General features: G+C 50.9%; 1 protein-coding gene across 1 annotated transcript in view; it reads left to right on the top strand.

The window, feature by feature from the left end:
- The window catches only part of tmeff1a (transmembrane protein with EGF-like and two follistatin-like domains 1a), a 74733-nt gene extending 51243 nt beyond the window's left edge, over window positions 1-23490 (top strand). Inside the window, exons 4-10 of the mRNA XM_030115857.1 lie at window positions 1857-1886; window positions 5781-5877; window positions 6327-6475; window positions 13114-13173; window positions 17962-18085; window positions 22373-22534; window positions 22675-23490. Coding sequence (XP_029971717.1) covers window positions 1857-1886; window positions 5781-5877; window positions 6327-6475; window positions 13114-13173; window positions 17962-18085; window positions 22373-22534; window positions 22675-22759 — 707 coding nt within the window. The 3' untranslated portion in view covers window positions 22760-23490. The remainder of the gene's footprint in view (window positions 1-1856; window positions 1887-5780; window positions 5878-6326; window positions 6476-13113; window positions 13174-17961; window positions 18086-22372; window positions 22535-22674) is intronic.
- Window positions 23491-25046: the final 1556 nt, after the last annotated feature.

Genomic DNA, 25046 nt, shown 5'->3' with positions numbered 1-25046 from the left:
GTTTATTTTTATCAGATTTAAACTGTAATTTGTTACATCAAAGTTTCCAATAGCTTCAGATGTAATCTCACCTCGGGCTTGTTTGAAAAGGTGACTCCTCTGCATGCCTGTCTGAAACCACATCCTCCCATCAGGCTTCCAGTCAAACAGCAGCGCTCGCTCCATATTCTGTGACAGGTTCAACTGTAAAAACGTTGTTTCCCTTTTACCCAGCTACTCGCCGTCTGTTGATGCCTAATTGTGATCCGTTCACTTCTGTCTCTGTCTATAGCTGCTAATTTCACATTTTCTGACCTACATCTTCTTCTACGCTCATCACTGCCGTCGCCCACGCTCTGCTTCATTAACTAATGTTCTGCTATCTGATCTATACCAGCGCTTTCCAAATTACTCTTCTAACATGAATACTGCCTACGCTGTCTCCCTCTCTTCACTGGCTCCCTCCAACAGTCAAAAACATTATTTTAGGTAAATTGGAGTCTGAATTTTCTGTCGCTGAATGTTTGTGCATCCCTGAGAAAATTAGCTTCACCTTGTATAGAATATTTCACTCAGACGGCCAAATGTAGTCTTTCCTAATTTAAACCAGGCATCTGCACAAATACAGCATTTCAATGTGGTCAAAATAGAGTCAATGGTTTTGGTCCTCCCGCAGTCTCAGGGAGAACATGCAAACACACACACACACACACACACACACACACACACACACACACGACACCCAGTCCGGATTAGACTGCGTTTGTGAGGCGGCAGTGCGAAACGCTGCAGGATCAGTAGACGTGTGTGATGTTTCATTGAGCTTGCTGCGGCTCAGATATCTGTCTTGATAGAAAGTGTCAGGCTTTGATTCTCCTCCCATTCAGCTCCACCAAACCTCTGTAAATGACGACGTCTGTTAAATGTCTGCCTCATTGCTACAGGATCATCACAAACACTCAGATCCTTTTACACTCTGTGTCATAAAACTCCCTATCACAGGTTAACTGTCCCTCTCACTGGCCAGCGACTCTTCTGAGAGTGCTAGAGCTTCACTGGAGACGCTTTCATCTGAGTGAAGGAAGAGTCATCCGGCAAGATTATGACTGAAACTCTCCTGAACCTCTGACGCATTTCTGAGAAACACGAAGCTCCACCTGCAGTTTCAAAACAATACAACCAAATACGCAGCACTAAGTCGACGCTTTTGGCACCACTTCCTTCTCTTTTTCCACAAAATCCATCCCATCATGACTTTGTGAAGAACTGCAGCAGCGAAAGGTGAAACTTCTGGAGTCCATTTCTTAATGCAGCAGCCGCTGCCAGAGCCTCCCAGCGCAGCGTCCATTTCTTAATTTGAGGCGGCCGCCAAGCCTGGTCCCGGACGTGAGTTTCCTGACGGCGCCGGCTCCAGCTGGCTGCTCCAGGCCAACACATCTGCATGTAGAAATATTTAGGAGAATAAATCTCTGGGGCACTTCTGTTAAAAGGCTGAAGTCTTCTGCACTCCGGTAAATGTGATCCTTGTCTCCCCGTCACCGAGGCTGAATGCAGATGAAGTGCAGTGCAGAGCGTTAGCGTCGTCACAGGCCGGCTTTCTGAGCAGGAGTCTGGACAAATGGACATCAGGTCAACCAGATGAAGGAAGCACACTGAGTGTGTTCACTGGGTTCAGCCGGCGTCCTTCTGGGGGCCTCGGCCCCGCCTGCAGAACCGCCGGGTTCTGTTCTCCTGGGCACTGGAGGATCATGGATGTGGAGCTGCAGGCGTTCTCCACGTCTCCAGCACAGGAAGCACCGACGACTCAGGAGGAGTCAGTAGATCCACCAGTCCCTCAAGGACCGTCCCTGACAGCCGTGTCTCTTGTGTCTTCACAGATCCTGGGTCTGGATCCGGAGATGGAGATGGTGAGTAGGGCTTCATTTTCTCCTCCTAATATTCTTTTCCCTGTTGAGCTTCATGTTCAGGATGTGTTTATTCTGCCTGGCCGGTCTCTTTGTGTCCGTCCCCCCACTCCTGTAAAGGCTGGGAGGGGGGAGGGGGGAGGAGAGATGGGGGAGGAGGAGGTTCCTCGCCGCTGCCTCAGTTGATATTTTCCGTCCTGGGGGAGTCGTGCTGCCAGATTTGGCATCAGAGACATGTTGCAGCCATCTGCGAGCTCCGGCCACACTGTGCTGTTTAAATTGGCTGCTGGGTGGAGGGGGGGTTATTGGTACCGGAACCCCCCCCCCCCCCCCCCCCCCCCCCCACAGCTGGGTCACTCTGTAAAGCCGTTCACGCCGCATCACCTGTCCAGCTGTTGCTCTTGAGCGTTCAGTAGTGTTGAAGCGGCCAGAGCTCGGTCCTGACCCTGCAGTCTGCTGAAGCTCGGGTCGGAGCTCGGTCCGGCTCCGGGTGGATCCACCTGGAAGCTCCGTCTTCCCAGACAGCGCTAATGATGGAGGAGTCGGGGTCATGACAAGCACAGCAGCAGATCTCGTTAGCAGAAACATGACGCGCTCACATAATCTCCAAATGTGTTTTTTTTTTTTTTTCCTGTCTGAAGTCTGAAAGTGAAATGCGAGTGTGTGCAGTGGACTGCCGCCGGGTCAGCTCCAGCGCCCCAAATAGGATCAATTAGTAAACAGCCTCACTTCATTGATTTTTGAGTCCAGTAGAAACATGAAAAATATATCAGAAGATGTTGATTTGTAATGACGAGGAGTCAATCCCACGATAAACAAAGCTTTACTTCATAGAATTCACATTAATATATGAGGAATATCTTCTCAGCTCTCCTTTGTCTTAACATCTTGTGAATATTGTCATTTTAAAACTGAAAATCATTTAGTTTTAGACCATTATAATGACAAACCTCCAGCTGATGAGTTTAGAATCACATTAACACACATAATGAGAAGGTAGTGTCTTCTTTTTTTAATTCTTGCGATCAACAGGCCGCTGTTCTCACAGGATTTCACAGGAGTGAGAGGAACATCTGGAGCGCCTGGTAACACGAGGCCTGGCGTTCACCAGCAGCTACAAACACGTCGCTCAACAAGCTGTGGATTATTTATCCAGTGAATTATGTCTTTCAGAGAAATTACCAAGGTGCTGATTCAGTCGGGTCAGGAAGCGGCTTTAAAAAACAGTGAATTATTTTCATCTGGTTTACCTTTTCAGCATGTTTTCCCCTCCAGAGCTCATAAATAACATCTTAAGCAAATGCTGGCCGATGTTTTTCCTCAGTAATGTATTATTCATTCAGAATATTCTGATATAACAACTTCACTCGCTGCTGCTGGAGCCTCCGCCTGTTTCCACATCTGCATCTCTTGTTATGGCTGAGTGTTAAAGCTCACCCAGCCGGTGTGTGTGTGTGTGTGTGTGTGTGTGTGGACCTCGGAGGTGCAGCGGTGCCCCGCCTCCACGGATCCATCCAGCCGCTCTCAGCTGTCGGCCTGATCCTTTAACCTTTTCAGCTGACGTCTAATTAGCCTCCTTCCTCCATCATGTGAAGCGTGTGTGTGTGTGTGTGTGTGTGTGTGCAGGTGTTGGATGTGGAGATGAGATCCCTCAGCTGAGCCTGATGATTTGTTCCCTGAGTGGCTCCTCTCCCAAAAACACATTTGTACCTCATAAAAAGCCATCCCATAATAATATTTAAGAAGGTGAATTAATTACCTTCTTTTTTTTTTACTGCTCTGGGATGATGATTAAACAAGCAGCTGTTTTTCTTTTTTCCTTGGTAATGGAATGTCTTCATGGTTCCCGTTGGGAGGAGGCTGGAAGCCACCATCAGAGTCACTGCGGCCGCCGTGGAGACGGCGGCGCTGTGCTTCTCCACCTCCGCACACTCGGCTCTCCATCAGCGATCCAAAGTCAGAGTCACAAACAAATCCCTGAATGAGACCATTAATGCAAGTAAGGCTACTTTTTAAAATCCACTTGAGAAAACCCTGTACAGCCCAAAATAAACAGACTGCTGTCCGTCAGACATGGCTGTGATTAAAGCTGCAGGGCCTTAAAGAGCAAAGAGTTAACGGGAGGCGGAGGGGAGCCGGGCTCCTCCTCAACCGTGGAACCGCTGACAAGGAACAGTCATTCAGCAACAGGCGGGACTGACCCGACTGCTAAAGACTGAACAGTGTGGGAAAGCAGATGTGGAGAGAGCTGGGTGTGTGTGGGTGGAGCTGTGTGTGGGTGGAGGTGTGTGTGGGTGGAGCTGTGTGTGTGGGTGGAGCTGTGTGTGGGTGGAGCTGTGTGTGGGTGGAGCTGTGTGTGTGGTTGTAGGTGTGTGTGGGTGGAGGTGTGTGTGGGTGGAGGTGGTTGTAGGTGTGTGTGGGTGGAGCTGTGTGTGGGTGGAGCTGTGTGTGTGGGTGGAGCTGTGTGTGGGTGGAGCTGTGTGTGGGTGGAGGCGCAGGGGCATCCTGCCGTCAGCGGCGTCCGGTGGAAACAAAGGCGCCTCTCTGCGGCGGACCCTCGTCCATCGATCAGCAGCCTGCAGCTCCAGCTGGGCTCTGCCAGGTCAATACATCCACACACAGCGGGCCGGTCTGTCAGCCAGCAGGCACACACACACACACACACACACACACACACACACACACACACACACACACACACACACACACACACACGTGCGCGCGCAGTGGGGTTTCTATGACTCCAGAGGACGTTACATCAATTTACATTTATTTTGTGAAAGACCACCTTAAACCTCTCCCTCCTCGAGACCCTCGGCCACCCTGTGGTTTATGCTTCCTTTAAATTCATTAAATCTTTTTTTATAGAAATAAGAAATAAATGTGTATCAGAGGTTGGATTCCTGCGGCGCCACCCGGCGGTCCCTCTGGGAGCTGCAGCTGTTCAGCACCTCTCGGATGGCTGTGCTGCCGGGGTTTCAGGGAGGGGGGCTGTATCTGCAGACGTCCAGAACACCATAAGGAGAAGTACGAAGACTTCATTTGATTTCTGACGGCAGATCATCAACGCCTGCTGTGTCGGTTCTGAACGCAGCGTTTGGACGTGCCGGTGCCGGGCCGGAACCCTGGAGACGTTCTGATGAAAGCTTTTGTTTTGAAATCAGATGTAAAGTTCAGGAAGCTGCCACAGTGCTCCTGTGTTTGACTCTTGATTCTCTTCCTGCCACAACCAGGACTTCAACCTCTGACTCCAGGAATCATAACAGTTTTTATCAAGCATTCCGTAGAAAATCCTTCAGGCATTTTCTCTTGTCAGGTGTTCTCCTCCGTCCTCTGAGTCCGGTCAGCACCGGTCCGTAGCGCCGGCAGCAGGCGTCGTCTCACCTTTCCAAGATTCTCATAACTCCCCTTAAAGAACACAAGCTTCTGGACGGCTGTTACATTTCCTGTGGATTCATTTCCTCCTCTTGATGGCGCCGAGCTTTCCCTCCTATTACACGACAGAATTACAGCTGATGAATCATGGGAACGGCTCCCTGGATGAACGGCGGCCGTGAGCGATCCCCGCCGCGCTTTCATATTGGATGTTGTGGTAGTTGGCGCCTCGTCTGCTCTGAACTCGCTCTGAACGGCGCCGTCAGGCGAGGTGGCGCTGAACGCATCCCCTGTAATGAGGATAATAATATCATGAGATGATAACGCCTCGTCTCCGTTTCCATTTGGCCGATCAGCTCCTCACACACCCTCTGACTGATGGGACAGTGTGTGATCCGTGTCGCACGGCGTCGACGCTGCGTGGCTGCTCTGGGACGGGCGGTGTGGATATGAGACACTCCTGTGAATCAGGAGTAGTTTGTCCACATCTCAGTCCAGTTCTCCTTGCTTTGTGTCTCTCAGACGACGAAGGCTCCGGGTCCGAGGCGGGGAAGAAGTTCACCAAGTGCAGCACCTGCAAATACGGCGCCGAGTGCGACGAAGACTCGGAGGACGTCTGGTGAGTCTGGCTGCCGCTCCAGCTGCTCTTTAGTTCATGTCTTCCTGTTAAAGCGCTCTTTGAGGAGCGCCTTTGTTCTTCAGACACGAGCTGTTTTGTGCTTCACTAATGAGTTATTTAATGACTTTCAGTAAAGATGAAGGAGAGCGCCGTCGACAGCTGAGAGCAGAACTTCCTCCAGTCCCAGACTGCCTCTGGAATGTCACAGAAACTTCTGTCCACAGGATTAAATGTGTTTCTTTGAATGTGCAGACAGGAGATTAATGAGCCGTGTCTTCATGTCTCCGTTTCTCTGGCTCATGATTCCGGGCCGCCGCACGCCGGGCGCCACGCGGGCCTTCCGGCCGCCGCACGCCGGGCGCCACGCGGGCCTTCCGGCCGCCGCACGCCGGGCGCCACGCGGGCCTTCCAGCCACACACTCCTTCATCCTGCTGCCGTCTCTCCACAGGTGCATCTGCAACATCGACTGCAGCGGACACAACGAGAACCCGGTGTGCGCCACCGACGGCAACTCCTACAACAACCCCTGCCTGGTGCGCGAGGCGTCGTGCATGAAGCAGGAGCAGATCGACGTCAAGCACCTGGGCCGCTGCCCCGGTAAGAGGGCCTGGCGGCGGCGAAGTGTCAGTCTTATAGATAGAGCTGTAGAGGTTCTGGAGCCGGCCGCCCTCGGTGTTCTTGAGGAAGACTCCGGCCCGTCGCTCTGACTGTCTGCCGGTTAAAGAGGGCGGAGCTCTGCGGGAAACACACTCAGCGTCCTGTCAGCCCGGCGCCGCTCCGGAGTGAGATTTCTGGCTGTGGGCGTCAGTGTGAGGAGGCGTAGCGGGGAATCGGGACGCTGCTGATCCACCGCTCTGCCAGGTCTCCGCCGGTGGAGTATCTGTCATGTCAGGGCGGCGCCGGGCGCCACGGCCTGTTCTGCTGCTGCAGGAACGGGAAGTGAACACCAACAACGCCGTGCGAGGGACTGGAATGTGTCCTGTAGTGCCAGTAGTTTATCAGAGTGTGTGCGCAGTGTGTGTGTGTGTGGTCAGAACAAGGCCCGCCTCTCCTCAGAGACGAGCTGTAACCGCCGCCATCGCACTCTGGATGAATTAGTTACAGGAGAGGAATGAATAGATGGCGTGGACGGAAGAAGCGTTCTGGCCGAGCCGCAGTAATTCGATCTCACCAGGAGAGGAAACCCGCCTCTCCGCCTGCAGCGCCTCGCCTGCTGCCAGACCGCCGCACGCCGCCGCACGCCGCCGCACGCCGCCGCACCCCGCCGCACCCCGCCGCACCCCGCCGCCAGCCGCCACCAGCCGCCGCCAGCCGCCGCCAGCCGCCGCCAGCTCCAGCTGGACGAACTTTACAAACTACACTTTCCATGAGGGCTCCCAGTGTTTATATTTGTTTGCGAAGTGCAACTGAAGAAACATGGTGAAGGATGTGCAGCAGGCTGTCACATGGCGGTGTGGGGGGCGGGGCCGGGGTGGAGGCGGTGTGGGGGGCGGGGCCAGGGTGGAGGTGGTGTGGGGGGCGGGGCCGGGGTGGAGGCGGCGTGGTGTGGGGGGCGGAGCCGGGGGTGGAGGTGGTGTGGGGGGCGGGGCCGGGGGTGGAGGCGGTGTGGGGGGCGGGGCCGGGGTGGAGGCGGTGTGGGGGGCGGGGCCAGGGTGGAGGTGGTGTGGGGGGCGGGGCCGGGGTGGAGGCGGCGTGGTGTGGGGGGCGGAGCCGGGGGTGGAGGTGGTGTGGGGGGCGGGGCCGGGGGTGGAGGCGGCGTGGGGGGCGGGGCCGGGGGTGGAGGCATTGTGGGGCCGGGGCTGGGGGTGGAGGCAGTGTGGGGGCGGGGCCGGGGGTGGAGGTGGTGTGGGGGGCGGGGCTGGGGGTGGAGGTGGTGTGGGGGGCGGGGCCGGGGGTGGAGGTGGTGGGGGGGGCGGGGCCGGGGGTGGAGGCGGCGTGGGGCCGGGGGTGGAGGCGGTGTGGGGGCGGGGCCAGGGGTGGAGGCGGTGTGGGGGGCGGGGCTGGGGGTGGAGGCGGTGTGGGGCTCTGTGGCAGCCAGGCTGAAGCACCGCGGTGAGTATCTGATCCCAGCAGGTTCGGGCAGTGAGGAATGTGAAGTGGAAGGTGGCCGTGGGGAGGTGGGGGTGTCGGGGATTAATGGCTCTTCTTTGCTGCTGAACGCAGAAATCTGATTCCATCCAGTCACTGCGGAGTCTCTCATTTCTTTGCGTTCTGAAGTGTTAATCTTCATCGAGACCTGGCCTGCAGGTTCATCCTGCATATGAGGCTTTTCATGCTTTATGTTTGAGTCAGAGCTAAGATACCCACTGTTAGAAAAACAGAAACACAAGTCGAGCTTTATCTGCATTAGAGGACCAAACAGAGTCAGTGTCCGTTATGTTTTTTTTTATTTATGTTTTTTTGCCACATTTTTTAGGGGAGCAGTTTATTGTGGTAATTTTGTATTGATCATAATCTATCAATAGAATTAGAATGTGGCACTCAGACAGCGCAGACCTCCGCCACAGCTCAAATCAGTCACCAACAACAATAACGCCAGGAACGCACGTCTCGGCGCCGGCGCTCGGCTGTTCGCACTGGAGGCGTATCTGCTGCCGGCGCTCTCCGCTGGTCACACATCCACGGCACTCGGCTGGTCCGCCTGCTCTCGGTTCTCCTCTGTCTCGCTCTGCCAGGATGGATGTGTGTGTTCTGGTGACCTGTGGAGAGGCTTTCTCCTCCTGTCCTCTTCTTTTCTGCATCACGCGAATCGCTGTCGCTGAGTGTGTGTGTGTGTGTGTGTGTGTGTGTGTGTGTGTGTGTGTGTGTGTATTTATGTGTTTTTGTTTGTCTGACTGGGTGCGCACGTGCGTACGTCTTTGTGTGTGTGTCCATCTCCCTTGTGATTAGACCCAAGTGACAGACGGACGAGCAACACCGTCCATAACTAATCATCGTTTAATTTATTTTATTTTGAAAATTGACCGGACTCTGTTGCCTTTTCTGCTTCTGATTTCCTGTCTGGTCCGATCTGGTTGATCCAGCTTGACAAATGGCGCTCTCGGCGCTCGCAGCTCGCGAGAAAAATAGAGCGTAGCGGGCGCTGCCGAGCGCGAGCCGCGGCGTCCGCCTGCGCGTTGTGTGCGGCCAGTCAGATAGGTTAACGTGGGAGGCCATCAGAAACTCCGTGCGCGGCGCTTCCGGGTCGGCACTTCCGCGTCCAGTGCGTTCCCCCCTGGGCCCGGCACAACAGACCCGTTTGTCCCCCCCATCAGCGGGCCTGCCCAACCGTGTCAAAGACTGCCCTATTTCTCAATGATGAAGAATCCTTTAAAACATTCCTGGATCCAGACAGTGATCCGGATCATCACCAAAATGTAATGGATTCTAAGTTGCCCAAGACCCTCCTTTCCACTAAGTTTCATTGCAATCCGTCCATTACTTTTTCCATAATGTTGCTAACAAACCAACAAACAGACGTGACTACATAACCTCCTTGGTGAAGGTAATTAAACCATTTGATGATCCATGGTAATGACTGAACAGGAGCCAGTGAGATTCTGGAGAGTGGTTGGTTTTCTCCGCTCCGTCCACGCCGACCCCCGTCCTCCCCAGCGAGGGTCCCGGCCCGCCGTCGGCCCCGTCGGGCTGCATTCAGGCAGATAAATCTGCCGCTGATGCCTCCATCGCGCTTTGATTGAATCCATATTGGAAAATCCCATCAGCTGGACTGAGAACCGCAGCCTGGTAAATCATGACAAAGACCCGGTCCTCCCGGAACACCGCCCTGAAGGGACGGCTCCGGTGGAGAACAGGACCAGGACCAGTCTGTGGTTTATTTCCTGCTTCTCTTCATCCACCGTTTGTTGTTTGAAACTGAAATTCCACTGCGTATTTCTTCCTACCATGTAAATCTAATTGATGCTTCTTATTTAATGTCTTTAAACATTCCGCCGTGCTGCAGATCAGGTCATTATTCCACATTAGCTTGCTGGTGCAGTGGAAAGCGGGACTGGTGGCGTCCCGCCTCCGGTGAGCGCCGCTGACTGAGACCGCTTCATAAATCAGCCTCCTTATTGAAACTGTGTCGGACAAATTAATGCGCCTAATAACTGCTGTTTTCAATTAAGGCACAAACCAAGCGTAGCGCGAGCTCGGCTCAGATTCCACCTGAAAGTAATCCATAGCTTGTTAACGTTCTGCGATAATCTGACTCCCACCCTCTGAGGGTTGTTTTGGTTTTTTTCAGTTTTAGTTTCAGCCTCCTGAAGACAGGTTTTTTTCTTCTTTTTCAGTTGGAAGCTGAATGGTTCACAACAACTTGAGTCTCTCACCTAAAAATCAGCCGCTTGCTGCCGTTAAACGACCTGTTGCCGTCAGATTGCTGTAAAGCTGCGAATGCCGCGTTGCCGTCCCCAGAGAGCGCTGACAGGCGTGTGCTCGCATCTATACCTCCGAGAAACATGAAATTATCATCAGGACGCAACGTCAACTGTTTGTTCCCCTGAATGATTCATGAGGAGGGAGAAGCTGCAGCTCTGCAGTGTCATAAAGACGCTCTCTGCTAAACACACAGTGGAACACACACACTTCTGTCGCCTCCTTTACGGTTTGGATGTGTGACAGGCAGTGCAGTACCACTGCTGACCTGGAGGGGCAGTATCCTGCAGTAACCAGAGGAATCATTTTTTAACTCCTTGATATCAGCAAACTTCTCGATTCAAGCATATTTACATTAAAAATTAATCATTTCTTTAAATTTATTTTTAAAGCGTCTACACAAAGGGACGCTTTAAAGTGAGCAGCAGGAGAAAACAGGACAATGTGTCCTCCTGAAAACACTGATTAATCCGTCAAGAAGAATGAAGCCATAGAATATGGCAGGTAGTGAGCAGGATTACTACTGATGCACATCATCAGCAGGGTGAAGCTAACCTGTCTCACCACGGTCTAACCAGCTCACGTTCCCTGTTAGTGGAGAACAATCCAACGCCTGGTGGATTCTGCTTCACAATGACAGGAAGAGCCGACATCCAAGGATCAAACTTCGGTTAAAAATCCAACTTTTTATTTATCTATAGCAAACGATTACTTGGTGAGTCTCAAAGTCTCAAGTCTCAGTGTTAAAACGACCACGTCAGAGGACAGAGTAGAGTGTTGACCAGCTTCTCCACGCAGGCCCGGTTATCCTGCTCGGAACCTGGAGAGGCGTTAGTAGAAAGGCTTCTCCGTTTCACTCTTGAATATGCAGAACCAGTTCTAACGAGGAAGATGAGAGCAGCGATGATCCGCTGAGTGCTTCCCCCTCCGAGGTGTCGGTGTTCGCCATCAGCCTCATCTGCAGTCACCGCTGTGCCAACACCCGGAGCTCCTCCAGCCCCCGGGGCTCCTGGTTTGTGTTGATGGACTCACCCTGAATCTCAATGCGTCGTCCCGCCGGAGACGCTCCCTCTGTCGCTTTATGATTCCTGGAGGTTCTGGCTTTAGGAGCAGGCCTGGCTAAAGGGCGTGAGGCGGGGCTGCTGGGTAGCTGCCACCCCGCCGTCTCCTCGGGGCGTCGGGCCGAATCCCACAAACCAGCTCCAGAGGCTGGAATCAGTCATGGGTGTGGCTTCTCTGCTGAAGGGACCAGCAGGAATAGACCGCGTGGAACATGAAACTCATGGATTTTTCTTTTCCTTCAAATGGAAACTAAAGACTCGGTGCATGAGCTCCCGTCCATGATATGTCAATACATGCAGTCCCAACAAAATACAAACAATACATCTATGTAAAAAGTGTTCATCTCATCAAACTGTAAAATAATATTCCTCACTAACTGAGACGACATTTGACCTGGTTTGATGTCTAATGCTCACATCCACCGATGCAGCCAGTCAGTCTACTGAGACGTGAGAGAAGACCTGCTGTCCGACAGAGGAGGCTTCATTCCTCCTCGGTTCCTTTGGTTTTGTTTCCTCGGCCGTAGCGTGGGTAAACCGGTGAGCGCCGGGCTGCGGGAATCCAGGCCGATGCTCTGAATGTTTCATTGTGCTGCTTCAGGCTGAATTCCAGGTGTGTGAAGCATCAATACATACTGATACTCCACCTGTTCATCAGATTCATGAATGAGTCCACAGAGGCTGCTCAGCTCTGCAGCGAGCTCAGCCGTCCAACAACACGGTGGCTTGTTTCACTGCTCTGGACCCGTCCTGCAGGACTCTCCTCTGGGTGTATTTTGGTTTGAAGAGAGAAGGACTGGTGCTGGAGGCCCAGCAGGGGGGCTGGAGGGAGGAGGAGGCAGCAGACCGAGGACCAGAGCCGGAGGTCTGTCCATATTTCCTCAGCAAGGAGGAGCATTAAAAATGAATGTGTGTGTGTAGGTGTGTGTGGGTGTGTATCTTTGTTGAATTTGAAGGGTTTTGAGAATCCTGAGCTGGCTGTAGGAGGGTCCGGCTGTTGGAAACACCGTGTTCTGTGTGTGCGATCACACACTGATGTACAGACGTGTGTGTTCATGTCTGCGTCACACACACTGCTGTGGCCTCAGAAAGCAGAGGACACACTGTGTTAGTGGACTCTGTGTGTGTGTGTGTGTGTGTGTGTGTGTGTGTGTGTGTGTGTGTGTGTGTGTGTGTGTGTGTGTGAGTGTGTGTGTGTGTGTGTGTGTGTGTGTGTGTGTGTGTGTGTGTGAGTGTGTGTGTGTGTGTGTGTGTGTGTGTGTGTGTGTGTGTGTGTGTGTGTGAACATTCTCTTGCAGACAGCATGAAGACATGAAGCCTGTCAACAGGAAGATAAGCACAACGCAGCAAACCAAAGCCCGCTGATTCTTTGTTTGTTGGCATCTACTCCTGTCTGACACACACACACACACACACACACACACACACACACACACACACACACACACACACACACACACACTCTGTCAGGGCTCGAATTGACCCTTCACCATCTCGACTTTGACAAACAGACCGAGACTCACACTGCGAGTAAACATCCCCAGACATCCTGCACTTCCTTCAGCCTGTTCTGAAACAGTAAACAACACACACACACACACACACACACACACACACACTCGAACACAGATACACAGTTTTGAAAAAGCAGCGGACAAGAAGTGAAGGAAACCAAATCCAGAAAGTACAAATTTCAGAATGATCTGATAGAAGGGTCTGAAACTGACAGCTGGAATATATTCATCGTTTTTGTGTTTGTAGGGAAGAAAAACTGTTCATGTGGATAAAGTAACTTCATCTCTGTGTTCTCCACAGCCGATAAAGAAAAGCTGGGCAAGAAGGACGACAGCAGCCCGTTTAAAGTGAACGACTTCGGTAAGGAGCGATGCTGTCGGTCCTCTCCGCTCTGCTCTGAGATGCATCCTGATGCCTGCAGTGTGTTCTGCAGTGTGTCTATTGTGTGTCTGAGTGGTGTTTACAGCTCATCTCATTTCCATTGCAGAGCTGTGGGATAAAGAATAGTTGCAGGAAATGCCTATTTGGAGACAGAAGCCACAGTTTCAGAGAGATTCACAGTCCTTCAACGCCACTACAGCTTCATTTCTCATTTTTCTGAATCCCTCTGAAAGGGCAACTCTGTTTTTCTGACACCTGGACCTTATTTCTAGGTGTGTCATGCGCTTATACTCACTCAGACAGACATGGTGCAGCTCGGAGTCCTTCAGAAGTTATTTAGATCCAACCGATGTAACGGGGGCCACGGCAAGGGAGCTTCAGCGCGGGACATCATCTCTGCAAAATCGCTCACTTCGGCTGTATTTCTTCATCCATCACCAGTGTCATCATAAAGTCAGCTCGTCTACCATCTTCAGGTGGGTCAGCTGACAGTTTTCGCTTACTTAGCAACAATTAGCTCGGATGGGAACGTTGGAGCTCCTCTCCCCAGCAGAGAGGCCCTCTGAGTCGACTCTGCTCTGCTCTGATGGGATCTGCTGCGCTTCGCTCTTCTCTGACAGCGTGCTAACTTAGCCACAATTAGCTCGGACGCTGGAGCCTCTCCCGTCAGCCGCCCCGCGGGCCACGCACAGCGCTCCTCGCCCGGCTTGGAGACCTCCAGAGACTCTCAGTGAGGAGAGACTTCCAGGAGCCCGCACGCAGTGCGCCTCCGCTGGGCACCGGAGCTCCGCAGCCTCCCGGCGAGTCAGACGCCCGGGCGCCGTGACAGCCGAGGCCGACTCAGAGCGCCTTTCTGCTGGGGAGAGGAGCTCCGCGACGTTCCCATCCGAGCTAATTGTGGCTAAGTTAGCACGGTGTCAGAGAAGAGCGAAGCGCAGCAGATCCCATCAGAGCAGAGCAGAGTCGACTCTGAGGGCCTCTCTGCTGGGGAGAGGAGCTCCAACGTTCCCATCCGAGCTAATTGTGGCTAAGTTAGCGAAAACTGTCAGCTGACTCACCTGAAGATGGTAGACGTGCTGACTTTATGATGACACTGGCGATGGATGAAGAAATATAGCGGAAATGAGTGATTTTGCAGAGATTATGTCCCACGCTGAAGCTCCCCTGCCGTGGCCCCCGCTAAGTGCGGCTAAATCGGTCGGATCTAAATAACTTCTGAAGGACTCCGAGCTGCACCACGTCTGTCTGAGTGAGTATAAGAGCATGACACACCTAGAAATAAGGTCCAGGTGTCAAAAAACCAGAGTTGCCCTTTAACAGTGGATATATACAGATTGGCTCCTTTACCAACTTGTTTTTATTATATCGTCACAGAAATGAACATTTAAAATCCTGACTGAATGAGTTTCTGTCTGCTTTGATATTGAGGAAAGTTAAAACACGAAACATGATGTTTTTTAATCTCATTGAGTTTCTAATGCAAATCAGCATCTGAAACATGAGCAGGGGTCAGGAAAGAGTCCAGTAGCTTCTCTGAATCTTCATGTTTCTCTCTGGTCTTATTTAAATGACAAACAGGCAACAAAATGTCAGCTGTGAAGTCCCGGCGAACAGAGCGCTGCCGAAGCTTCTTTTGTTTACTTTAATGATTTATTGAGTTCAGTGGGATAAGCTGAAGGTCAGTGTCTCTATGAAATGACTTCTTTTGGGAAATAATACACTCTTTTGGCCGTCGGTGTCGATTCTGAAATGGCTCGCTATGCTTCCACATTTAACAGTGAACTTCCTGTCAGCTGGGATAAAATGCTGCGATCAGATCCTCCGCTTCAGACGCATCACAGAACTGTCAGCCACATCGTGTTCCCAGATAAAAAACTCTGCGGCTTTATTCCAGCGGTGAATATCGGCACCGCAAATGTCCGCAAATCAGAGCAGATGAAAGAGACTGGAGGGTTTCGTTCTCTGCCCCGCCTCCTCGGCGTCCAGATCACAGACCCAAACCAGTTTTCGCTGGGACTCGGCCGGACAATGGAAGGACGGGATTAGACAGCCGCATTGTCAACATCTCAGACAGTGAAGGACGCAGCGGCACATTTCTGCCCGTGATAAAGCGAAACAGAGCAGATCTGGTCTATCCCGGTTCCTCAGGTGCCTGCCTCCCTTCATCACAGCAACATCTGTCGAGCAAACCGGGCAGACCCTGTGGCGACTGAACGGAGCTCGCCTTCCTCAGCCTTCAGCAAATACTGTAATCAGTCCAGATTCCCACAGAGAGCGGATCACACACTCGTGCCAACAAGATTTCACTCAGAATGGATGAAAAGCATCAGCTGAAATTGAGTTTTTTGTTTTTTTTTACAGCACAGTGCACAACTGTGTTTTACTCAAGAAGAGCTCATGAGTGTTACAGTTCAGAAAATAAAGAAGAAAACATGCTGTTGTTTAAAGCTTGGTTTTTGTAGTTGTTCATTTTTGTTAACTTGAATTAGTCTCTTATTGTGGCTCAGAAAGCAAATCTTTCTCCAGATAAAGCCGAATGTGTTTCCCAAAGCAGAGCTGACACCAGAAATATGCATTTAAAATAGCCCCGATCAAGTCATTACAATCGACTGATGGAGTGTTTGTCAATAAAATCTCTTAAATTGCACGTCGCACAGCGAAAAGTGGCAACTTCTTCCACTCGTCATGAGCTGTGATCAAACAACACTTTGGGTCTTATTTACTCGACTCCCTCTAGAAGTGTGCTCAGTCACGTGGTCATGCAGCTGGAGCGGGCTCTCCTTGCGTTCTGCTGCTGGAGGTTGGAATAGAGTGATTAGAAATGGAAATGTCCTTCTGCGGTTTGAAATTATTGGTAGAGGAAGTTAGCAGATAAATCTGAATTCAAGAGGGCGAAAAAAGGAAATTTCAAAACAGGAAATGATCTGTCGCAAAGTCAAGAAGAGCAAAAACAGATTCAGAAAAATGTGCAGGTTTGCAAGACTTAAAGCGATACTTCAACATTTTGGCAAATTGGCCCATCTAGGGCAATTCAGTAGTCATTTAGAACAGCCTACTTACTTTTTTTGTGAGGGCGAGCTGTTGTTTATTCAGCGGTGGGTCTGAGGAGAGCTTCACAGCGGACATAATGGAAGTGGACGGTACAGTTGCTTCCCTCGTCAAACTCATCAAATACACAATCCAACAACCCCAAAAACACTTTGGTGGACACGTTATAATGCACACATTCACTACACTGTGGAATATTAATGCAAAATTACGAGATTGAGCGTTTTTTGCGAAGATTGCTAAAACGGAACTACTTACTAAACATGGCGTCTGGGCGTAGTGATCTCAAAAGAAAAAGTAGTTCCCAGTATTTGCTTCAATGTCGTAACGCTACAATATTATTTGTTGGTGTTCCACAGCGTAGTGAATGTGTGGATTATAACGTGTCCACCAAAGTGTTTTGGGGTTGTTGGATTGTGTATTTGATGAGTTTGACGAGGGAAGCAACTGTACCGTCCACTTCCATTATGTCCGCCGTGAAGCTCTCCTCAGACCCACCGCTGAATGAACAACAGCTCGCCCTCACAAAAAAAGTAAGTAGGCTGTTCTAAATGACTAGGGAATTGCCCTAGATGGACCAATTTGCCAAAATGTTGAAGTATCGCTTTAAGAAAGAAATGAATCTTGAAATAAAGTCCTCAGATGAAAGTCATGGAGGGCCAGCTGGAGAAACGCTTCGTTTCACAATAAGAGCAGCATTTCTGAGGATAAGTCGGTTTAAGCTAACGTTTCAAAGATTCCAAACAACACGAAGGTATTTCAGCTTAATAACTCTATCAGCATCCAACACACACCCTGTGTTACACTTCTGTGAAGGAGCATACAACACGTTACAGTTTTTACATTCACAAACCTTTATTAGATCTGGCTCATGGGGTTGATTTTCAACTCTTGGAGATACTGTCTTTTATGATAGAACAAAAAAAAAGCCTCATTGTGTGATAAAAACCGTTAAACCCCAAAACCTTCAAACATCCCCACGCTTTGATGTCTTTGATTCTCCATAATAATCTCTTTCTGATGGTTTGACACTTCCAGAGGTTTGATCCAGAAGCTCTCCAGCACATTTTAAGGCTTGTAAATCCCACAGACGTCCCGGCTGCAGCCGTACATGTGCAGCTCTTGAGCCGCGGCGCTCGGGGTTTTGTTATTAAGAGCTGCCTTTATGTTCATGTGGATTTGGCTCAGTCCTTTTAATGAGCAGCGCTTATCACTTTGTAGGCCATTTCTTCAACACGCAGCGGATTTCAGAGGCGAGGGAGATCTTTGAAGACCCCCCCGTATTCCTATTTTATGATCCGTGCACACGCACGCTGCTGTGGAGTGAAAGCTGAATCCTCCACGTAGCAACATATTTCATCTTTATTCTCACAAATGAATATATCCCTGAACTGTATGAGTATTATTAGCTTTCCAAACTATATTAAATGTTTCAACCCCCCAAAAAAATTAAGTTTACAAACTAGAAATATTACACCGTGTCCTATTTAGTCCTGAAAATGCACAACATGAATTCTACCGTTAAAGACAATTTCATAAGATCCATTAAACAAACGTTGGTTATTTTCTCAGCTGTACAGATGAACTGTCACTTTATGCAGTGGCCTGACAATGAATGAGTGCCTGCAGCAGTGGTAACCGCTGGGTGTGTGTGTGTGTGTGTGTGTGTGTGTGTGTGTGTGTGTGTGTGTGTGTGTGTCCTCTGTTGGACTCCTCCAGAGACCCCGGGGCTGAGCCACGGTGACGGGTTCTACGCCGGGATGCCGATCCCCTGCACCGACAGCGCCGCCGGATTCTGCGTTCACGGAAAATGTGAGATCAAGTACAGCATGGCCACCTGCAGGTGTGTATCGCTCAGAACGCTCGTCCTGGAAGTTTAATCTCTCTCTTTCTACTTTTACTGTCAATAATTCATCAGTGGTGGAGAAGTACTCTAATGCTGCTGCGTAGTAGATGAAGATATTCATGAGGACTTCTCTTTATGTTCGCTTTATATTAGGATCTTAGTTAATATGTATTTCGAAACGTTATTTTGATCTGTGGTTCCCAAGCTGGGGTCCTGGACCCCCCGTGGAGGACGAGCGATTGCAGGGATGCGGTCTGCTCTGAGGTTCTGAAGTAGATCTCTGCATGTGAAGATCAGAAAATCAGAGATCAGAGAGAGTTTTCTCAGACTTTCAAAGGAAACCGGGGAGAGATTCCTCTGCTGAGGCCGGGTTCAGGACACCAGCTGCATTTTGATGCTGCAGCGAGTTCAGACTGGGAATTAAACAATTAAACCGTCACAGCATTGTGCAGCAGTGTGAAGCTCGGGGGGCCCACACAGCGCAGACTGATCTCTGATGGGCCAGGCCAACTTATCATAAAATATAAATCCATCCATCCATCCATTTTCTACCACTTATCCGGGTCGGGTCGCAGGGGCAGCAGTCTCAGCAGGGATGCCTGTCCCCAGACACTTCCTCCAGCTCTTCCTGGAGGATCCCAAGGCGTTCCCAGGCCAGCCGAGAGACATAGTCTCTCCAGCGTGTCCTAGTCTTCCCCGGGGTCTCCTCCCAGTGGGACATGTCTGGAACTCCTCCCCAGGGAGGCGTCCAGGAGGCATCCTAACCAGATGCCCGAGCCTCCTCAGCTGCTCCTCTCGATGTGGAGGAGTAGCGGCTCTACTCCGACCTCCTCCCTGGTGACTGAGCTCCTCCCCCTGTCTCTAAGGGAGTTCCGCCCCCCTACGGAGGAAGCTCATTTCAGCTGCTTGTATCAGGGATCTTGTCCTTTCGGTCATGACCTAAAGCTCATGACCATAGGTGAGGGGGGGAACATAGATTGACCTGTAAATCGAGTGCTTCGCCTTTCAGCTCAGCTCCTTCTTCACCACAACGGACCGATAAAACGACAGCATCACTGCAGCCGCTGCGCCGATACACCTGTCAATCTCACCTCCATCCGTCCCCCACTGTGAACAAACCCCAAGATACTTAAACTCCTCCACTTGGGCCAGAGTCTCTCCACCGACCTGGAGAGGGCAGACCACCTTCTTCCGGTCGAGAACCATGGCCTCGGATTTGGAGGTGCTGATCCTCATCCCTGTCGCTTCACACTCGGCTGTGAACCGCCCCAGTGCATGCTGTAGGTCCGGGTTCGATGAAGCCAACAGGACAACATCATCTGCAAAAAGCAGAGATGAAATCCTGTGGTTCCCGAACCGGACCCCCTCCGGCCCCTGGTCCCTGAACCGGACCCCCTCCGGCCCCTGGCTGCACCTAGAAATTCTGTCTATAAAGATTATGAACAGAACCGGTGACAAAGTTCAGCCCTGCTGGAGTCCAACATGCACCGGGAACAGGTCCGACTTACTGCCAGCAATGCGGACCAGACTCCTATTCCCATCATACAGAGACCGGATGGCCCTTAAAAAGGGGCCCCGGACTCGGTATTCCTGGAGCGCCCCCCACAAGACACCACGAGGGACGCGGTCGAACGCCCTCTCCAAGTCCACAAAACACATGTGGACTGGTTGGGCGAACTCCCACGAGCCCTCGAGCCCCTATGGAGGGTCTAGAGCTGGTCTACTGTTCCACGACCAGGACGAAAACCGCATTGATCCTCCTGAATCCGAGGTTCGACTATTGGCCAGATCCTCCTCTTCAATACCCCGGAATAGACTTTCCCAGGGAGGCTGAGGAGTGTGATCCCCCTATAGTTGGAGCACACCCTCCGGTCCCCTTTTTTAAACAGGGGGACCACCACCCCGGTCTGCCAATCCAGAGGCACTGTCCCCGACCGCCACGCGGTGTTGCAGAGACGTGTCAACCAAGACAGTCCCTGCACATCCAGAGACTTAAGTTACTCAGGGCCAATCTCATCCACCCCCGGTGCCTTGCCACTGAGGAGCTGACCAACCACCTCGGTGACTTCGACTTGGTGATGGACGAGTCCACCTCTGAGACCTCAGTCTCTGCTTCCTCCACGGAAGACGTGGCGATGGGATTGAGGAGGTCCTCGAAGTATTCCTTCCACCGTCCTATGATGTCCCCAGTTGAGATCAGCAGCTCCTCCTCCACTGTAAACAGTGTTGGCGGAGACCTGCTTTCCCCTCCTGAGGCGCCGGACAGTTTGCCAGAATTTCTTCGAGGCCGACCGATAGTCCTCCTCCATGGCCTCCTGAACTCCTCCCAGACCCGAGTTTTTGCCTCCACAACCAATCGGGCTGTAGTTTGCTTGGCCTTTCGGTACCTGTCAGCTGCTTCGGGAGTCCCATGAGCCACCAGGGCTCGATAGGACTCCTTCTTCAGCTTGACGGCAGCCCTTACTTCCGGTGTCCACCACCGGGTTCGGGGGTTGCCGCCATGACAGGCACCGGAGACCTTACCACCACAGCTTCGAGCAGCTGCTTCAACAATGGAGGTAGAGAACATGGTCCATTGGACTCAATGTCCCCAGCCTCCCTCGGGACATGAGAGAAGCTCTCCCGCAGGTGGGAGTTGAAAACCCTGCTGACAGAGGGTTCCACCAGACGTTCCCAGCAGACCCTCACAACACGTTTGGGTCTGCCAAGTCTGTCCGGTTTCCTCCTCCGCCAGCGAATCCAACTCACCACCAGGTGGTGATCGGTAGACAGCTCTGCTTCTCTCTTCACCCGAGTGTCCAAAACACGAGGTCAGAGGTCAGATGACACGACAACAAAGTCGATCATCGACCTCCGACCTAGGGTGTCCTGGTGCCAAGTGCACTTATGGACCCCCCTGTGCTCGAACATGGTGTTTGTTATGGACAAACTGTGACTAGGACAGAAGTCCAATAACAGAACACCACTGGGGTTCAGATCAGGGAGGCCGTGCGATCCAATCACCCCCTTCCAGGTCTCACTGTTGCTGCCCACGTGGGCGTTGAAGTCCCCCAGTAGAACAATGGAGTCCCCAGATGGAGCACTGTCCAGCACCCCTCCCAGGGACTTCAAGAAGGCCGGGTACTCTGCACTGCTGTTCGGCCCGTAAGCCGAGACAACAGTGAGGCACCTGTCCCCGACCCGAAGGACCAGGGATGCGACCCTCTCGTTCACTGGGTGAACTCCAACACATGGCGGCTGAGCTGTGGGGCTATAAGCAAACCCACACCAGCCCGCCGCCTCTCACCACGGGCAACGCCAGAGAAGTGGAGAGTCCAGCCCTTCTTGAGAGGTTGGGTTCCAGAGTCCAGGCTGTGTGGAGGTGAGCCCGACTATATCTAGCCGGTACCTCTCAACCTCCCTCACAAGCTTGGCCTCCTTCCCCCCCAACGAGGTGACAGTCCATGTCCCTAGAGCTAGTCTCTGCGTCTGAGGATCGGGTCGCCGGGCACCCTGCCGTCGGCTGCCACCCAATCCACACTGCACCCGGCCCCTACGGTTCCTGGGTCCACCGGAGGTCATGCCCACGTCGTCCCTTGGGGCTGAGCCCGGCCGGGCCCCGTGGGCAACGACCCGGCCACCAGACGCTCGCTTACGAGTCCCATCCCCAGGCCTGGCTCCAGGGTGGGGCCCCGGCTGTGCCATACCGGGCGACGTAACTACCTTTGTTCTTTTTCTACTCATATAGGCTTTTGAACTGCTCTCAGTCTGGCCCGTCACCCAGGACCTGTTTGCCATGGAAGACCCTACTAGGGGGCATGAAGCCTAGCTCCTGGGATCATGCGGGCTCTCAAACTCCCCCACCACGAAAAGGTGGCAGTTCTAGAGGGAGAGGCAGTTCTATGCTGTTGTTTTTGGGGGATTAATGTAGTGTTAAATTCACATTTTCTGAAATTTCAATCAACCAGTATTCACTCAATCACCAGTTCCATATTTGCTTTACAGCTTCCAGATCGCAATAAATCTTTTTTACCCTATTTACATCGTTAAAGGTGGAAAACATTTTAGTCACAGGCAGCTGGAACTGAAAAACATGTGAGGCGAGTTCATGTGAATAACACGTCAGCATCTAGAAATCCTCTTCACCACGGTGCGCCCCCGGTGGTCAAATGAATCCACTGCAGTTCGTGTCATAATTTCTCACAGCTGGCAGGTCTCCCCCTGTGGATCCGGACTGGAGTCTGTCCAGAACCGGCTCCGGCCGGGATCTGTTCCGTGACACTATGATCCTCTCTGTGGCTTCAGGTGCGACGCCGGCTACAAAGGGCCTCAGTGCGACGAGCCGCAGGACTTCAACATCCTGTACGTGGTCCCCAGCGGCCAGAAGCTGCACTACGTGCTGATCGCCGCCATCATCGGCGCCGTGCAGATTGCCATCATTGTTGCCGTGGTGATGTGCATCACGAGGTAACCGGGTTCCAGCTTCATTCAAACATATCAGTAGTTTCAGTCATATCTGTTTGGAACATTTTTTTTTTTTATTTCAAGCAAATTTACTGTGAATAAGAAAATTGTTTTTCTGTCTTTTTCTTTCTTCTTCTTTGAAGGAAATGTCCAAAGAACAACAGAGGTCGACGGCAAAAGCAAAACCTGGGACACTTTTCTTCAGACACTAACTCCAGAATGGTATAGCCGCGAGCCGCTGCTTCTTTTTGATAAGTTTTTCGTACAGCGTGGGAATACCATTTTTTAACTGTAGACGTGGTTACAATTTTTTTTCTCTCCTGGGAAACCATATAATGAAAGATTACTTATTCATTTAAGGGGCCTTATTTTCCCACCTTTTGGTTTTTTGTTTCGGATGGATTGTTTTGAGCATCATTTGGCCAAGACGGAGGAGGAGGAGCCGTCCTGTTCCGCCGTCCTGACTCCTTCCAAACAGGCGCCGTGTGGTGAACTGGCTAACAGACTGACGCCTGCCCCTCTTGAATGTGCTATTTATTGAATATTATATGGGTTTGTCCCCCTCTGTTTCACTTTTTACTAATAATGTGCAGCTGATCACCAAATGCAGATGTTTTTTTAATGTTTTTGAGCAGGAGGTGGGGGGGCAGCCAGCCAGGTATGGAAATGTTTACACTTATTCTTTGGTACGAACGCCCATGTAAAGACTTCACTGTGTTTAAACGACTAATTTATTGTTATTATTATTATTACAGACGGGATTTTCTTGGAGTAGTTTTTACTCTAGTTTTTTTTTTGTTTACTTTTATTCTAAATCCTAGTTCCTGTATATTCGCATGACTCGTGAAAACTGTGTATCGTGGTGTACTTTTAACTTTTGAAGAGGAAATGCTGTCTGCCCCGCTGCCGCCGCCCTCTGATGGTGGTGGGAGACGCAGGGACTCAGACTGGTGAACCAAGGGGGGGGTTGTTCATTTATAATGCATTAAAAAGAGGAATGTGTAAAATGGAGGCTGGAGGACCGGAAAGGGGAGGGAAAAGAAGAAGAAGTTATCAGAGTGACCAAACGCCGCTGGACTGATTGTACGGCTCTCGACGGGAATGTTCCAGACTGAGTTTGACTTCTAACAGTGTTTTCATGTAAACGGGGGACGTCGAGTTTACGGAGATGGATATGATCAAAGGCACTTTTTTTATTGTTTCGAATGTGAACAAGATGATCTTGTCTTTTGTTTTACTTTTACATTCTCTGCAAGCACAAAGGGTCTGGCTCACGCATCCATAAGACATGTACAGACATGATCCTGATCAAACACGTGAAGTGAGTCTCTCACATCCTCACGTCGGCTCGTGTTCTTTGGTGTCCACATGTACGATAGAACTCTAGACTCTTTCAAAATCAGCAAGTTATTTTTTTATGACATTGCCACACTCTCCTCATCCTCATATAATCTGAGTTGCAGAGCGTTACTGGGGTCTGCAGCCGTCAGAAGTATTGACGGCCACCAGACTGCAGAAGCACACTCCTGTTTGCAAACCTCTGTCACCGTACCAGGACTTTATTTTTATTTTAATATTTTTATGGTCCTTCAGTCAAATTTCTCAGTAATTCTGTTTGTACACTAAATTATTTGGCAACCTTAACTGAAATCAAATGAATGGAAGCTTGTTGAAGCTCATTATGTAACATGATGGATTTGAATCTATTTAGGACCTTAGAGAATGATCCCAGAACTGTTAGCTGTGATATTCTGACATCCTGCCTTGCAGTTAATTCTAAGTTTAAATTTTGAATTACTTATTTAACAATTCTACAAAATTGGTGTCTGTCTGGAAATACCAGGCATGATGTCTCAGAGCGTTTTTTGTCCATTTTAACTACCGGGCTTCTATATCATTCTTATTTATTGCTAACTTTTGTTTCTAGCTTCTTTTTTAATCAGCTGCTAAATAGTACAGTAGTTGATGAGAGAGAGATAGAAACCACCTGCCTCTTCAGAGCGACGTGGTTTGATTTCTGCTTTTCTTCACAAACTTGTGTTTTTGTTTGTTTGTTTGTTGAATTATGGAGAAACGTCCAGATGAAGAGCGCCGGAGCAGACGTGACATTTTAAGGCTGCTGAGGTTTAAAAAAAAAAAAATTCAGGGAGGTTTGTCTTCTCTGTGTGTTTTTAATTTAAAGGAGTTTTTCTGTACCGTCCTAGTCTGCAGGGGTCATAGGTCATAGGTCAGCCCCCGCCCCCACCCCTCCGCTGAGAAACGTGTTTCTACTTGTTGTCGCCCATCGCAGCCGTGACTTCTCTCAATGTGACTAGAATGTGTTTGACATGTTAATATTCTGCATGTAGACTCTCCAGGGGCTGCTTTTGGTCTCCAACTCAATAAAAAAAGGAAAGTTTTTTTTAACGTACTCCGTGGTGCAGACTGTCCTTTGACTGAAACGCTGCTTCATGAGGAGCGTCTTCAGTCAGAAGCCTGTTGAATCTCTCGTATTCACCGGTTCACCCCTCAGAGT

The sequence above is a fragment of the Salarias fasciatus genome, chromosome 18, assembly GCF_902148845.1.
Source record: "Salarias fasciatus chromosome 18, fSalaFa1.1, whole genome shotgun sequence".
Taxonomy (NCBI): Eukaryota; Metazoa; Chordata; class Actinopteri; order Blenniiformes; family Blenniidae; genus Salarias; species Salarias fasciatus.
The sequence above is the reverse complement of the archived record's forward strand: the minus strand, read 5'-3'. Positions and strand labels throughout refer to the sequence as shown.